The 16,731-nt window shown below is 39.0% G+C and overlaps 3 protein-coding genes across 6 annotated transcripts; 2 read left to right on the forward strand and 1 right to left on the reverse strand.

Moving 5' to 3' along the window:
• Positions 1–74: 74 nt before the first annotated feature.
• pgm3 (phosphoglucomutase 3) lies at positions 75–5,985 on the forward strand. 3 transcript variants are annotated; one of them, XM_077553645.1, is made up of 14 exons: positions 77–94; positions 350–477; positions 868–1,076; positions 1,147–1,331; positions 1,665–1,732; positions 1,819–1,952; positions 2,065–2,257; positions 3,048–3,205; positions 3,310–3,393; positions 3,459–3,557; positions 4,053–4,172; positions 4,245–4,367; positions 4,459–4,632; positions 4,724–5,985. In XM_077553645.1, the coding sequence occupies exons 2-14, from the start codon at positions 384–386 to the stop codon at positions 4,811–4,813; spliced, it is 1,731 nt and encodes a 576-aa protein (XP_077409771.1). In that variant the 5' UTR covers positions 77–94; positions 350–383; the 3' UTR covers positions 4,814–5,985. The 3 variants fall into 3 exon arrangements, with proteins under 3 accessions (XP_077409770.1, XP_077409771.1, XP_077409772.1); XM_077553644.1 differs by having other exon boundaries at positions 75–477; XM_077553646.1 differs by lacking the exon at positions 77–94 and having other exon boundaries at positions 467–602.
• Positions 5,958–9,221, reverse strand: ngs (notochord granular surface). The gene is made up of 12 exons (XM_077553662.1): positions 9,180–9,221; positions 8,752–8,976; positions 8,534–8,699; positions 8,313–8,462; positions 8,119–8,238; positions 7,870–7,966; positions 7,662–7,795; positions 7,490–7,600; positions 6,969–7,079; positions 6,765–6,889; positions 6,289–6,666; positions 5,958–6,172 (listed from the first exon to the last, which is right to left on the reverse strand). The coding sequence occupies exons 2-12, from the start codon at positions 8,937–8,939 to the stop codon at positions 6,094–6,096; spliced, it is 1,659 nt and encodes a 552-aa protein (XP_077409788.1). The 5' UTR covers positions 8,940–8,976; positions 9,180–9,221; the 3' UTR covers positions 5,958–6,093.
• On the forward strand, positions 9,180–16,640 carry ccnc (cyclin C). 2 transcript variants are annotated; one of them, XM_077553650.1, is made up of 12 exons: positions 9,180–9,326; positions 10,093–10,199; positions 10,819–10,903; positions 11,033–11,102; positions 12,027–12,078; positions 12,164–12,219; positions 12,549–12,584; positions 13,781–13,872; positions 13,975–14,042; positions 14,126–14,205; positions 15,482–15,600; positions 15,687–16,640. In XM_077553650.1, the coding sequence occupies exons 1-12, from the start codon at positions 9,295–9,297 to the stop codon at positions 15,739–15,741; spliced, it is 852 nt and encodes a 283-aa protein (XP_077409776.1). In that variant the 5' UTR covers positions 9,180–9,294; the 3' UTR covers positions 15,742–16,640. The 2 variants fall into 2 exon arrangements, with proteins under 2 accessions (XP_077409776.1, XP_077409777.1); XM_077553651.1 differs by lacking the exon at positions 10,093–10,199 and having other exon boundaries at positions 9,184–9,326.
• Positions 16,641–16,731: the final 91 nt, after the last annotated feature.

The following is a 16,731-nucleotide window of genomic DNA, read 5'->3' on the forward strand; positions in this document are numbered from 1 at the left end:
AGATCTTAATTTTGACTGTATTGCGTCACGGTGGGGCGTACCCGGAAATGTCAATCCCGTTCACACCCGCTACTACTGTGGGTCGAAAACGACGGTGATTTATTTTGTACCTTATTCTCTCACCAAGGTGTTTTATTCCCAGGGTCTTTTTTTTTTTGAAATTCACTATAGTATACGTATGTGTTTACGGCAAGATGTTACATGACGTACCTCGGAAAACTCTAGATTCCGCCTTAAAAAAAAAAGTCCTGTAATTATTAGCTTTTCCCATTTTTTCTTGCCTTAGCAAATCCATTGAGATGATTTAAAATGAATTGTTTTATGCGTGTGTGCTCATCATTTTTTATAGTTAAACGCAGACGCCAAAAGCCGCGCCCAGCGTCATGACGTACCCGGAAGTCGAGCCACGTCGCCAAAGGCAAATCAAACACAGGAAGTGGGTCGCTGCTGGACACGAGAAGGTTCCCGACAACAAAAGTAAGTCCGGTAGAAATCAGTCCGGCGTTGATGTTAATTTGTAGGCTCTTAAGCTTTGTTTTAGCATCAGTTAGGCGTTTGGCACTGAACGAATTAAAGTAGGGAATCTCTATCATAAAGGGAAAGTAAGTAAGTTGGGCGTATCATGCCATGTAAAGTAGTTTATGGAGTTTGAACTTTGCCTTTCTTGTACGCTGGACAGTTTTTTTGGTTATGTCAGTGGAGACATTAAAGCATATTTTAACCCTAACCATGTTATTATCTGTTAAAAGTTAGCACACCTCTTATTTTATAACATACTGCAGTGGCGTATGCTTGTGCTGTCAAAAGTATTTCAGAAACAGACACAGTCACAAACAAACTGCTGACTGATGCTTTTGTTGGTTTCAGTGATGGCCTGCTTCGAGGAAGTGTCAAAACTGTCTGCGGTGCACCCCAAACCCCCAGGCTTGGTCTTGCAGTACGGCACCGCTGGTTTCAGGACCAACGCCGGTCTTCTGGATCACGTCATGTTCCGCATGGGCCTGCTGGCCACGCTGCGATCCAAGCAAACCAAATCCGTCATCGGAGTCATGGTCACTGCCTCCCACAACCCTGAGGTGCTCCACGAATCCACCCCGTTTAAAGTCGACACCTTCCCTCTGTGTCAACTTCGTGTTTGTTTCGCAGGAGGACAACGGGGTGAAGCTGATCGACCCCATGGGTGAGATGGTGACGCTTGCCTGGGAGGGCCACGCCACCCTGCTGGCCAACGCGGAGCAGCAGGAGTTGCTTTCGGTGCTGGAGGACATCGTGGAGAAAGAAGACATCGACAAGAACCAGGGAGCCTTTGTGTTTGTGGGCAAAGACACCAGGTGCAGTGGAATCGCTAATAATCTTGGTTGTTAATATAAGCATTTTTTTGTTGTTTTTATCAACATTTAAATATTCTAAGCAGTGTTATTTCCAGATTTTTTTTAAATTGATTAAATTGCTCAGATTTAAAAAAAAAAAATCTATTTATTTTCTTTTTTTACGTATGCAAAGCCTAAAAATTTTCAATTTGCTATAAATATATGCCTATGTGTTTCTACAGTATTCATGTTCATATATTTGTTACCTAAATGGTAACCTATCAATATCAATTCTCTTTGTTTGACAGCAAACATGAACTGTCAATAAAATAAATATCACAATAATGTATGCAGGAGCAGCAGCGGCAGCCTGTCACAAGCAATACTGGATGGCGTCGCCTCATTGGGAGGACGCAGCAAAGGTCAACACCCCCCCCCCCCCAATACAGTCCAGTGTATATCTTAAGTTTGAAATCATAACGTCCTCGCGTGCGTCTTGTCCAATAAGATTACGGCTTGGTGACCACCCCGCAGCTCCACTACATGGTTTGCTGTCACAACACGCAGGGACGCTACGGCGAGGCCACGCTGGAAGGATATTACAGGAAACTCTGCCAGGCGTTCATCGAGCTCACCAAAAATGTAAGGCACTCACGTTGGGTTGTTTGTAGGCGCTTCAAGTAAAAAGTCATCAAACAAATAAATACTCAGGCGCTTAGTTAATCCCGTCCCTGTGTATGCGTCTTGTGTGTAGACCCCCAACCGTACGGACGACCAGAAGCACCTGGCCGTGGACGGCGCCAACGGCATCGGCGCGCTGAAGCTGCGCGAGATGGAGCGTCACCTCAAGAGGGAGCTGCAGATTTCACTCTTCAATGAAGGCCACGGGAAACTCAACCACCAGTGCGGCGCCGACTTTGTCAAAGTGCAGCAAAAGCCGCCTACAGGTGGGATTTGGAGCCTTTGGGATTTTGGATGTTGAGTTTTGATTGACGTTGTCAGGGAATGTGTCAAATAGGAGTATTATTAGCATTAATACTGTTATGTTAATTTTTACACAGTTTTTTTATTTTATACAGTATTTTTTTAGTTTAGATTATTTTTTCTTATTCCTGATTTTTAGTGTATCTATCTTTATTTTTGAAATGTTTAATTTAATTTTTACATTAAATTATTTTTACTTTTATTTTTCATGTATTATATTTTTTTAGTTTATTTTATGTCATGTTTAATTTAATTATATAAATGTACATTTTATTTTTTGTAATGTATTTTTTTTAGCGTTTATATATTCTGTTTTAATTGTTATCAAGTCTTTACATTTTATATATTTTCTAATTTATTTTGATTGACTATTTTTCATCTTGTTTAATTATTCTGTATTATTTTATATTCTATCAGGTTAATTATGTCGTTTTTTTTTTTAATAAAATATTTTAATTTACTTTTCTTTAATAATACAAAATATTTAGTATTTTTAAAAATAGTTGTAATTTATTTTGTTGAACTGTTTTGATGGCCGTAATATTGAAATATATTATCATACAATTTCAAAAAAAAAAAAAAATCGGATGCCAGTACATTTTTCTAGATTTTTTTTGTATTATTTTTTTTATTCCTTGTTTTTTCTCCCCCTATTACATCCGGTTTTCATAACAATACAACGACAATAATATAACCTGTAATATATTTAATAAAATTGTATTCTAATTATTTTTCTTCGGGTTTCTGTTGTAGGCGTTGAGGTCCAAACTGGCGAGCGCTGCTGCTCATTTGACGGCGACGCCGACCGCATCGTTTATTACTACAGCGACTCTGACGGCCGTTTCCACCTGCTGGACGGAGACAAGATTGCGACGCTCATCAGCACCTTCCTCAAAGAGCTGCACACGCAGGTATGAATGAAGATGGCGGGGATGCAATCCCTGATGATTTTTTTTTTTTACAATCCGGGGGTTGGGAACCGCTGCAAAGGAACGGGTGTATGTTTTTTTTTCAGGCCGGCCTAAATTTGAAGATAGCCGTGGTGCAAACCGCGTATGCTAACGGCAGCTCCACGCGCTACCTGGAGGACACCATGAAAGTGAGCGCACGTGTTAACGACGTTCACAAAAAAAGGGAACACTAACGGGCGTTTTCCGTGTTCAGGTGATTGTGAGGTGCACAAAGACGGGAGTGAAGCACCTCCATCACGCGGCGCAGGAATTTGACACCAGCGTTTACTTTGAGGCTAACGGCCACGGGACGGTAAGCGACCTTGATGAATTACAACTCGATTTATCACAAGTTTCCCCCTTTTGATAACCAAAACAGTAGCACTACTAAGGTATTAAAGCAGTGTTGAAAATGTGCTAAAATGGCATCACTTGTCCAAAGTTGAAGATACTAAAGCAAATTAAATATTAAAGCAAACATTTTAATCATCTCCCCAATGAGTATCAATAAGTAATCAGATTAAGTATCTGTAATGTAATCAGAATTATCCAATCTAATCCATTTTATTTCTATAGCACATTTTATAAACAAGCGTTTAAAAATTTAAAGAAATACAATAATTAAAATAAATTTTAAAAAAATACATTAAAATAACTTAAAAAATAATAAGAAGAAAATAAATTAAAAAAAACACAAAAAGACCCCAAGGACCACACAATTAATGTTGAACTAAAAGCCAAGGAATAAAAGTGGGCGAAATGATCATCTGTAGTCGTCACGCACACACATTCAGCGGCGTGTGTTCAGGTACTGTTCAGCCGTGCAGCCGAGGAGAAGATCCGGCAACTGGCGGAGGACGTCAACGCAGACGACAGCAGGAAGAGGGCGGCCATTTTACTGCAGCACACCATCAACGTCATTAACCAGGTACTAAGATAATAAAAATTGACCAGCATAGTTGTTTGAAGCTAACTGCGTTGTGTGCTTTTCCTCATCTAGACAGTCGGTGACGCCATTTCTGACATGCTGCTGATCGAGGCCATATTAGCCTTGAAGGGAATGTCGGTGCAGCAATGGGACGCCATCTACACCGACCTGCCCAACCGCCAGCTGAAAGTCAAGGCAAGGCGCAAACGACCCGTTACTTTTGTCCTTTTTGTCCACCACATCATAGTAAATGTCAAGCGGCCTTTTGTGCGCGCGTGTGCGGCAGGTGTCGGACCGCCGGGTGATCGAGACGGCCGACGCCGAGAGACGCGCGGTGAGCCCGGCGGGCCTGCAGGACGCCATCGACGCCTCGGTGGCCAAGTACGGACGCGCTCGCTCCTTCGTGAGGCCGTCCGGCACCGAGGACGTGGTCCGGGTTTACGCTGAGGCCGACACTCAGGTGAGGACGGATTCAACTCGTCGCTTACACTCTGCGGGTGTTTTTTATTTTATTCTATTTTATATTATTTTACTTTTTTTTTTTTTCCCAGGAGAGTGCCGACTCGTTGGCACATGAAGTGAGCCTTGCGGTGTATCGCCTCGCTGGCGGGGCGGGAGAGGAACCAAAACCTTTGCACTAGAACAACACAAACTCGCTTTGGGGTGAAGGCGACTGAAATTTGACACTTGAAAAGTTGTGCCTGCAACCGACAAAAACTTTAAAACTGGTAAAGCACAACAGAATAATAGCAGACAGCGAAATAACTTAATTTTATTCTTATTAAAAAAAAAATAAAATAATCATAAGCATACTAATTAGAAAACTATTGATAAAATTAATACTTTTTGATTTTTTTTTTTAACTCTTTGACTGCCAAAAACGTTAAATAACGTTTAGTAAAATCCTATGGAGGAGTGCCAAAGACGTTAAAAGACGTTTTTTCAAAACAGAGGTGAAACTAACCATTTTCTATTGTTGATTACTGAAAAACGGAATAAGGTAGAAACAAACTTATTTTTTTCTGATGAAAGATGAGAGTCCAATCTTTCATTTGGCAGTATGTGTGTTTCCATAGTCCAAACACATAATTTTCTGTGGACCTTGAAAGATCAGTCAAAATGCTTAAATCGGCTGGCACCCACGGCATCCCTTTTCTGAAAACGTCTGAACAATTTAACACAAAAAATTGTCAATTTTTAAACACTACTGAACATAATACTGTATGTATCTCCAGCACAGGGGCGTGCAGAGGGCGGGGCCGACGGGGCAGGGCCCCCGGGCATCCATCCTAGGTTGGGGCGCGGGGGAATATAATCTCCGCCCTAATTCAGATCTACAAACAAAATATTTGGTCTTTCTTGCTGTGTGCTGCACGTCGTTATACAAAACTGATCAGGAACAAGAACGCTTGTCGCAAAATAATTCACACGCACTTTTGGCATGAAGGGAAGTGTTTGCGATGTGTCGTAAATGAATCCGTCCGGACTTCACTGAGCTAGCAAATACTAGCGAGCTAGTAGCTCTCTTCTTCATGCTTTTTATTCTCCGTTTGCTTTTCCTCATTTCTTTGAACTCCTAATACTGTATTAGTTATACTAGATACTGTTGTTTACAATCAAATCATGAAGTGTGAAGTGTTTTTTGTTGTTGTGACCAGACCAATTTTCACCAGGCAGTTTGAGCAATCTGACTTCCTGGTTGGACTTTGCTGCCCAAATAAATCATATTTAAAAATAAAAAAAAAAGGCAAATTGCACGTTTTGTGATTGAATCAACACAGTATAAACTTTTGAATGCTTGCTTGCTGTTTATTGTTAAAAACAAAATCTCTCTCACACACACAGAGGAAAGTATTAGGCTTGAGGCTGACAAATTGATTTTTGTAATTGAACTTCACGTCCCTTTTTATGTGAGGTTAAATTAGTTCATTAATTGTTCCTCAGCCAGTCCAGGAAGGTTGACGCTGCGCTCTTGTGCGGCGCTCTCAGACGTGACGCTTCTACGAGCAGAGGAGGAAATGTTCATTAAAAAAAAAACATCCAAATTTGGCAAAAGTATTTTTTCTCTGGTGTTAGATTTAGAAGGCATTTGTTGAGAGTGAGACATATTGTCTACCTGCTCAGGAGCGTCTTGCTCTCAGACATCTCTGAGTTCTCGTCCCCGTGGTTTATTTCTTCCGTCTGATTGTCGGGAAACGACGGGTCCTCTGCAAAATCCTCACCGACACTCGCTGCTTCCCAGTCGTCGCCAACCTCAACTTTTTCTTCCTCTTGATTTTTAACCTCTTCCTCTAACGGAACCGTTTCATCCAGCTCACCTTTCACACGCGCCTCCTGAATGTTGTCATCCATCTCAACCTTCACGTCGGCCTCTTCCTCAATTGTCTCAGCCTCCGTGGTGGGGTTTTTTTCAGAGTCGCTCTCGGAGTAGACGGCCAAGGTCAGGCTGTGAACAACCGTACTCAGACGGTGGTCTTCACCCTCAATCAGTTTCCTGGTGGATTAAAAGGGAGGGCAGTAAATGCCTGTTTACTCGTGTACATGGACAAAAGTATTGGGTCGCAGCTAAATGGGATTTCCCCCCCCCCTAACCTGTATGTGGTAATCTCAATCTCAAGTGCCATCTTGATGTTGAGTAAATCCTGATATTCGCGGAGATGCAACGCAATCTTCTTCTTGATCACGTTCAGGTCCAGTTTGAGGGCTTCAATGCGTTCCTGCCATGTAAAAAAAAACAACCATATTTTTAAAAATTATTTTTAGTGGCAAATGGCAGAATCCAGCTATTGTACATGCCTGCAGCTCATCTTCTCTCTTTTTGTATTTCTCCAAAGAATCTCGGATCAGAATCTCCAAATGTGCGTTTCCGCTCTTCAATGCATCCAGCTCTTGTTCCTTGTTGAGAATCTTCACAACAACAAAAAAAAACGTATCAATCGTGGGCAGCTTTTAGAAGCACTGACTTAGAATTGTAACCTAAATGTTTATTTTTCTTTCATGAAATTGCATTAATTTATTCCTACTTCCAGTTCATCTTAATTATTATTTTTTTGGTCCAATCAAATTTCATTCTCCATGTTGCCATGTCAATCTAATCTGCCCTTCCTCGATGACGTCAGACTTTTTCTGTCTTCTGGTTGGTCAGAGCAAAACCCAACTACAGACAATTTTGACTAGCAAAATACAAACACACATTTAAGCATTACTTTGAAAAAGGATTTATAATGACCTGATAAATATGGATTGTAAACTGTTTCATATGATTTATGTGGGATGGTTTCGTTTTTTGAAGCAAATCGACCATACGGAATACTCACGTCCTTCTTGTAACTACCCAACTCCTCCCTCAAACCTCGGACGCCGTGGACGCGTGTGGCGGATGCGTGGCTCAGGTCCTCAAACTTTGCTTTGTACCAAGTGTCCATTTCCTGCAGGACTTCAATTTTTAGTACAGAAGGAGACCGGCTGTACCGCTATGAACAGCCCCACCTGCAGGTTTTTGGCCGCAATGCAGGCGTACTGAGCTTGGATCTGCCCGAGAGCCGACGACAGGTCCGGGACGTCGAAAGACGGGTCGATCTTGGAGGTGGCCGAGTAGATCTTTTGCAACAGCTCCTCGATTTCTTTTTTAACGACATCCACAAAAATGTCAACAAAGCTGAACTTTGTTAGAAAATGACTTGGACTCATGTCGTGACCTCTTTGTGAACCCTCTGCAGGAACGTGAGTTCCATCTCCAGGTTGTCCAGCTGTTTCTCCAGGCTGAGACGTGCTGAAGTCGCTTTATCCACCTCCTGTTATACAGTAAACGCAACACAAATTCTGCCTGGCAACAAGTGGCAGATCAAATAAAAATCTAAAAAAAAAAATGGGACCATATGAAGATGCTGCAGCTATAGATTATTTCTTCATTTTAAAAACAAATACATTAAAATCACTCTGTTACCGGGCGTAGATTGTCGATCTCGCTCTCTGCCCTTTTCCGAGCTTCCACCGTCTCTTCATATTTGGTCTTCAACAGGTCCAGCTGGGCCAACATGGCCTCCTTGGCAGCCAAAGACGAGTCCTACAGAGAGCAGGCAAATAAATGAGCGTGTGTATTCAAAAGGTATGTATTAGATTGTTGTTGGTCTTGCTCACCCTCTGAGCTCTGATCTGATCCGAGGCCCGGTTGAGGTCCCTCAGCTGGCATTCGTACAGCTGCCTGAGGCCCGACGGGCGGACATGTTGGCCCTTCAGGGACTCGATTTCAGCCTCCAGCATGTTGTTTTTGGACTCTAGTGTACGAACCTACACACAGCAACAAAAAAAATAATTTTTACATACACCACAAAAAAAAAAAAAAGTTACACAATGCCGACCTTTTCGATGTATGCTGCCAAACGGTCATTGAGGGCCATCATCTCCTGCCTCTCGCCAGTCCGGGTCATCAAGAAAGCTTGGTTCTGTACCGAAGCAACATCTAAATCCAGCTTTGGTGCGAGGCCTGTGGACGAGCCGTAGCACAGGGCACCCGCACTGGCACTGCTCAAAAGACACACCAAAATAGATTGAAGAATTTTCTTCAAAAGTGAGCAACCTGATTTGGTGAGACCTTTCAGATAAGCCCTTCCGCCCTCTCCGGGTGAGGCTTGCAGACCGGTGTTGCCTCTCCTGACCTGTTGTGGATGTGCTGTACAGCTGAAGTTGGTGGACAGCCGGCACATCCATGAGGGCGCGATCAAACTGACGACGGTAGGAAGACATCCTGTCTGGACTGGAGCTCATAATGTTGATTCTGCTGCAGGTCTTAATCAATCTTAATCTTAATCGTTTAAAAACAATAGTAATATTCAATTAAATAATAACATAATATATACATACAAAAACAATAATAATAGTAACTCTACAGTCAACTTAAACTAGCAGACCCCATTCTTAGATTATTTAACAAAACAATTTCAAAAATGTTTTTTTTTTTTGTCTTTAGAAACTAAAAGTGACAAGCGGAACCTTTGGTTACCTTACCTCACACGTTCCTCCCGGAATGTGTTTTGCGTTACTCCAGTGTTTCCGGCGTCCACTCTTTTGCAGTAAATTAACGCAAATTTAAAGTGTTCTCTTCTGCATCGTCTTGTCCGCAATGGCTGGAAACTTCTGGCAAAGTTCTCACTAGTAAGTTTGAAGCAACGAGGCGGACACGAAATGTTTTTATCGCCGTAGCTGTCGTCTATTTCTCGGGGCCTAGCATTAGCCGCGCGGAAGCTAGCCGCCACTCTCGAACTCTTCCTTGGAGACAAAATGCGATTATCTGACTCCAGATGCGACTATTTTCGCTTTGAAAGTCAACGTCACTTTTTTACCCTGAATGTTATTTTGTTTGGAACAATCGGTTGTGCTTGGTAACAGCTATGGAAGAAAAAAAAAGGCTACCGGTGGTTATGTCAACATTGTACGCTTAATTGACATATTTTGTGCTCATGAGCATGACGGTGTTAGGAATCACTCCTTAGCAACTGGAGTGACAAGGGATGCACTGAAATCCCTTTTTCCAGACTGAGTACTCAAGTACTGATACTTGATAATGTTATCTATTTCAGTTGAAATGAAAATGAAGCTGGTGATGTGTCAATGTATGTGTTTGGTTAATTCTGAACACAGCCGTATTCCCAGCTATAAGAGGGTGTGCACACTTGTGCAACCACATTATCCTCTCTAAGTCCAAACATCACTGAGACCACTAGCTGATGTGAATCCTGTATATGTAATTTCATGCACGCCATGCAGTGTTCCAAAACCAGTTTTCAATTGGTAGATAAGTGAACGATGTAGTTTGCAATATGAAAATTGCTCTTTAGTGATGATGGAGTAAAGGAGGGAGTGAAAAATTGGGAAAACATCGTGCGACGTGGCTGAAATGCTCAATTTTGTCTTGGCCAAGTCTGCAGTGGGTGCTGGACAAGCAGGACCTCATGAAGGAACGACAGAAGGACCTCAAGTTCCTTTCTGAGGAGGAATACTGGAAGCTGCAGATCTTCTTTGCCAACGGTGTTTACATTCTGTCATACGCCACAAACTCAACAGCGCAAACAACAATCCATTCCATGCTCAAAAGCAAACTGAATTCAAAATATTATTTAAATTCATTTCAAATAGGTTTGAAACCTAACTAGATTTTTTTCAGTTAGTTACAAATATTTCTCAAAATGAATTTCAAATATTTTTTTGAACTTGAAATCTTTGTTAAAATTTATCTTGAATTTGAAATATGTGAGTAAAAATAAATAAATAAATCAGTTATTATTTTTATTTGAAATATTTTTCATATTAATTTGCGATCTCTTTCAAGTTGTTTAGAAGTTTTTAGACAATTATTGTATTAGTTAAAAAATATTTTAAAATGCAATATTTTGAAATATTTAATTTATATATATATATATATATATATATATATATATATATATATATATAATTAATTTAGACACATTTATCATATTAATTTGAAATATCTTTTAAGTTACATAAAAAATATTTCTAGAGTTAATTTGGACATATTTAGCTTTTTAATGAAAATGTATTTAAATTATAAAAATTTTCATCGATTTATTTTGTGTTGCTAATTTTGTGCTTGATTGACTGTAACATTCAACTGTTGTGTTCTTGTTAGTCATTCAGGCTTTGGGAGAACACTTGAAACTGAGGCAACAGGTTATCGCCACCGCTACGGTCTACTTCAAACGCTTCTATGCAAGGTAAGCTCCGGGCGCGATAATCAGAATGTCTGAAATATTTGATGATCAAATGCGACGTTGGCGCTATGGCACAGAATTTGTGTGGTTTCAAGCTAACGTTTTTTTTTTGTTTTTTTTGCCTCTCGGCAGATATTCACTGAAAAGTATCGACCCAGTTCTCATGGCTCCGACCTGTGTTTTCTTAGCTTCCAAAGTGGAGGTATGGAAACAAAATACTGTTAAGTCCTCACTTAAAGGAAAAAAAAAGTTGGTACAAAGAAAACTATTGTATTTTTTATAATTGTTTATATTGTATTTTTTCCTTATTATTATTATTATTATTTATTTATTTTTTTTTTTTTACTTTTTTGTATCATAATTTTGTTCTCATAAAAATTCAGACTTTTTTTATATACATTAATCCTAATAAAATTCTCATTCTCACAAATTATATATATAAAAAAATATATATATTATATTACTAGTAAAAGTTCACTTTCCTCATGACAACCATTATTCAGAATTACTATTTAAGATTAAGATTCACTGATTTTCACACCCACCTAAGTGGGGCGAAATTCATTCTCCGCATTTGACCCATCCCCTGAGGGGAGCGGTGAGCAGCAGCAGCAGCAGCAGCCGCACTCGGGAATCTTTTGGCCATCTAACCCCCCCCAATTCCAACCCTTAATGCTGAGTGTCAAGCAAATTGGTCCAATTTTTAGAGTCTTTTGTTTTTAGCCGGCCAGGGATTGAACCCACGACCTCCCAGTCTCAGGGCGGACACTCTACCACTAGGCCCACTGAGCTGTTTTTAATTGTTTGTAATTTGTGTGTGCAACGCCTTTCTGTACGATTACATCTTTAACTTCATTCAATTAACACAAAGCTATTCTCGTTCTTAGTAATATCTCATTTTGTTATAAAATTTGAACTTTATTCATCTAATATAACCCCTTTATTCTTAAAATATTTTTGCGTTAATTCTGGTAAGTGGGTACATTTTTCCTGATAATGTTTTTTTTGGAAGTTACTTTATAAAATAAATCTATATATAATATGACTATTCCTGGTAAATTTGTAACTTCTAAAATCAGATTATTTATTTTTTTCCGTCATCTTATGACTTTCTTCTCATCGGTAGGAATTTGGAGTGGTTTCCAACACGAGGTTGATCTCTGCAGCCACATCTGTGTGTAAGTCAACACAAATTAATCGTCTAACCGTTGGCATTTAATGCACTAATTGCCCCCCCCCCCCCACTCCCTCTCTTTAAACTAGTGAAAACAAGATTCTCATACGCCTTCCCAAAGGAGTTCCCGTACAGGATGAGTCACGTAAGTCATGCACACCACGCCTGTGAAAGGCCGCGTGTGGGATCTGTGACATGTAAAGCTTTATTTATAGCGCCAGTGTTTGTGTGGTGACGAGAGGGACGGGAGCAGGTTGCTAAGACTCCTGGATGTCGACAGTACGCAGACGCCATCATAACGATGGTGTCAGCGACAACCGCCACTCAGTTAGTTTAGAGAAGGTTTAAATAAGTACTTGAAAAATGAAAAAGATGAGCGGTTCGTGGGTCACGTCGTATCTCGCGCTTACACAGCAAATAGCCGCTTCATTTAGTATTTCGTCATTTGTTGACTTAATTGTGTTGTCTTTGCAGATATTAGAGTGCGAGTTCTACCTGCTCGAGTTGATGGTGAGTTGCATGTTTTTGTGAGTGCTATTAGACAATATGATGACAAATCGAATCATATTTCCGGTATTGTAGCTTTGTTTTGACCAACAGTGTGTCATTTATATTTATTAATATTGAGGTATAAAATAGGGTTAAAATCATGACTTCAATAGATAGCTCACAATAAATCGAACATTTTATATCTGTTCTGAATTTACGATAAAAAAAAAGTCAAATGTTAAACTAATAGAAATATGGCTGCATCTTTTAGTCATTGATACAGGCACTTCATAATTCATAAAATTTAGTTAAAATTAAAAAGATGTACTATACTGTAAAAAAAAGTGATATTGATTTATGTTGAAGTCATTTTTCTGCCACTAGACGGCATAATTGCATTTGTAAGACGGTGACAGCTGTGCATTTTTCTTTTCATAATAAGAGCTATTTAATCTTTAACATTAAGTAATTTGTGAAATAAAAAAATTGTGGCGTTAAAGTAATGGATGTACGATAAAAAAAGTCAAATGTTAAACTAATAAAAATATGGCTGCATCTTTTAGTCATTGATACAGTCATTTCATAATTCATAAAATTTAGTTAAAATTAAAAAGATGTACTATACTGTAAACAAAAAAAAAGTGATATTGATTTATGTTGAGGTCATTTTTCTGCCACTAGATGGCATAAGTGCATTTGTAAGACGGTGACAGCTGTGCATTTTTCTTTTCATAATAAGAGCTATTTGATCTTTAACATTAAGTAATTTGTGAAATAAAAAAATTGTGGCGTTAAAGTAATGAATGTACGATAAAAAAAGTCAAATGTTAAACTAATAGAAATATGGCTGCATCTTTTAGTCATTGATACAGTCATTTCATAATTCATAAAATTTAGTTAAAATTAAAAAGATGTACTATACTGTAAAAAAAAAGTGATATTGATTTATGTTGAGGTCATTTTTCTGCCACTAGATGGCATAAGCGCATTTGTAAGACGGTGACAGCTGTGCATTTTTCTTTTCATAATAAGAGCTATTTAATCTTTAACATTAAGTAATTTGTGAAATAAAAAAATTGTGGCGTTAAAGTAACTTAAAATTAACTCCAAATGAATGCACTAATTTCAACACCCCTAGTTTAAAACAGTTGACGCAGGCAAAAATGTATATCATGTTTGCATGGAAGGGTTAGTAGCTGCTGCGTTTTGCGTTTCAGGACTGCTGCCTGATCGTGTACCACCCCTACAGACCACTTCTGCAGTACGTGCAGGACATGGGCCAGGAGGACATGCTGCTGCCGCTGGCCTGGTCTGGCTCCTCCTCCTCCTCCTTTTTTTTTTTTTTTAATGCCGATCGTCCCATTTTTTGCAGCGATTTGTAGCATCGTTCTCCACTTTTGTCTCTCCCCAGGCGCATCGTAAATGACACCTACAGGACCGACCTGTGTCTGCTCTACCCTCCCTTCATGATCGCCCTGGGTGCGTACGACCAGTGAACATCCCCCCCCCCCCACCTCCAAGTCAGTCGTATTGACATTGCTTGTTGTTTGCCTCCATCAAAGCGTGTCTGCATGTGGCTTGCGTGGTGCAGCAAAAGGACGCCAGGCAGTGGTTTGCAGAGCTCTTCGTGGACATGGACAAGGTTTGACTCGCACGTGCACGGGGGGAAATATTGTCCCATACCGAAAAAGGGGGATCCATATATTATAGATTGGGCATTAATAATTCAACAATGTGGTCGAACCAAAGAACAGAACGTCCGAGACACACGGATGACATAACTGCTCTTCGTTTAGTCCATAAGTGAGCCGGTTCATTTTTTATTTTCAAAATCGCTTCGATCTTATATATGTTTATATCAAACTAAAAATAGTGTCTTATTTTGTCACGTTCTTATTTATCTTAACTTTTTTTTGTCAGTTAATTATATATATTTATATTCAAAAAATACAAAACAAATGGTGTTATAGCTTTAAAAAAATAATAATTAAAAATTGAAAAGGTTTGTGTTTGATAAATGTTCATGTTACAAGAATTCACACTGCTTTTTTAAAATTTTTAAATGAATTTTTTTAATAATACACATTTCTCCCCACAAGTTTTTAAGTATTAGAATTGTTTTAATTGACCACACCAGTTAATTAAAAAATGTGAAGATAAAATACATTTTAAAAATTTAATAAATGTGATATCTTGAAACAAAATATTTTTTTTATTTTTAACTTCTTCAAAAATAAATGTGAGAAATGAAATGTGAAAACAAATCTGGGAATTCAACTTTTTTTTTCACAATTTTTACCGCCTGGCCCCCCTTAAAAAAAAATTAATGGGAAAAAAATTTGTATGACATTTTGTCATTTTTCTTGTTTCTTTCTTTTCTATGCTAAAATAGGTTTTAAGGTATCCGATTTTTTTTTAATGACAAAGTGACCACACCAGTTAATAAAAAACCTTTCAAAAATTAAATAAATGTATCTTGAAACATTATAAAGGAAAATAGTGTTAATTTCTTCAAAAGAAATATGATAGAAATGAAATATGAAAAAAACAAATCTTGGAATTCAACCTTATTTCTCTCACAATTTTTACTTCTTTTTTTTTTTATGGATTTTTTTTCGTGTGACATTCAACATTTGCCATGTATCATACATTTGTTCTTTTTTCTCTTTTGTATGCTAACATTCAACCACCCAAAAATAAATTATAACTTTGACTTTTTTTTTTTAAATCTTTTTTTCCTCAATTTGTTTTAATTTTATACTATATATATATATATATATATATATATATATATAGTATCATGTAACAAACTTTTTTTTTAATGCCCTGCGGTAAAGCACACATTTCAGATACTTGCAAGTGGGACATTCATCATCCGTCATTCTCCTTTTAGGATTTCAATGTTTTCCTGTGTTCAGATCCTGGAGATCATCCGCGTCATCCTCAAGCTGTACGACCAGTGGAAGAACTTCGATGATCGCAAGGAGATCGCCGCTGTGCTCAACAAGATGCCCAAACCCAAACCGCCTCCCAACAGGTACGTTCAGTCGTCACAAAATGGCTGACAAGACAAAAAAACTGTGGGGGAAAAAATGGCCGTTTTTTATTTGTTGTTGTTCCCAGCGAGAACGATCAGAGCTCCAACGGCAACCAAAGCAACTCGTACAACCAATCGTAGCGCCGGCACAGAAACCCCGCCCCCCAAAAAAGGCAGTTGGGACGTCACATTAGACTTTGACACCCCCCCCCCCCCTTCTCTGAGATATGGTTGTAGTCAAAAAGCGAGAAGGGATGATGCCGATCGCGATGATCATCCTGACGTCCTTGAAAGTCACATAGGAGGCCACGCCCATAAACAACAAAACTTGATCACAACTCTGGATGTGTGGGACGAACCTGTGTGTGTGTGTGTGTGTGTGTGTGTATTGCTCAGGGTGCAGCAGTATTGTCCACTAGGAATAATGTGATCCTTTCAAAACCCACCTCTGTTTTGTAAATACACTCACGTTCGTTCAATCATGATTCCACTTTTTTTTTGTTTCTATCTTAGATTTGATGCTTTTTCCCTCCAACTGAAATAGAAGCGGTTTTGTTTGTACTTTTTTTTTTTTTTTTTTTGCATTATTTAATTATGGAATTGAGAACCTGTGCACAAATGTGTGAATGTGTAGTTTTGCAGTGCGCGCGTACTAACGTCAAAGGTACATTTAAAGCCTTACAAAATGAAAGCTGCTGATTTTAGAAAGGACGCGGCGTTCCATTTCGGGGTGTAAACTATAAAAAGTTTTTTTTTTCTGGTGGAGGATTTTGCCACAGTCCTGAAGCGTGTTGGTTTCCTTCCTTGGTGACATTTGACTAATTTGTGCTCTGAAGTCACAGAGAGAAATGCAGAATTCCTTAACAAGAGTGGGAGGGGGGCACTTAACTGCATTCTGGCAGTGTCCATCTGCTACATGACTGTTGTTCACTTGAGTATATATATAAAAAAGGGCTTTCTTTCACCCTACCGAAATATTCCGTTACCTGAAACTGTTTTGTCTACTTGAATATTATGCTAATAAAATGTTTGGTGTACAAGGTTGTGTCACTTAAACTCAAAAGTGAAGATTACAAAAGCAAAGGTGGACCATTTATCATCTGCGCTTGCCTGGACTTTGACGTCACTGTT

The sequence above is a fragment of the Vanacampus margaritifer genome, chromosome 19 (assembly GCF_051991255.1).
Source record: "Vanacampus margaritifer isolate UIUO_Vmar chromosome 19, RoL_Vmar_1.0, whole genome shotgun sequence".
Taxonomy (NCBI): domain Eukaryota; kingdom Metazoa; phylum Chordata; class Actinopteri; order Syngnathiformes; family Syngnathidae; genus Vanacampus; species Vanacampus margaritifer.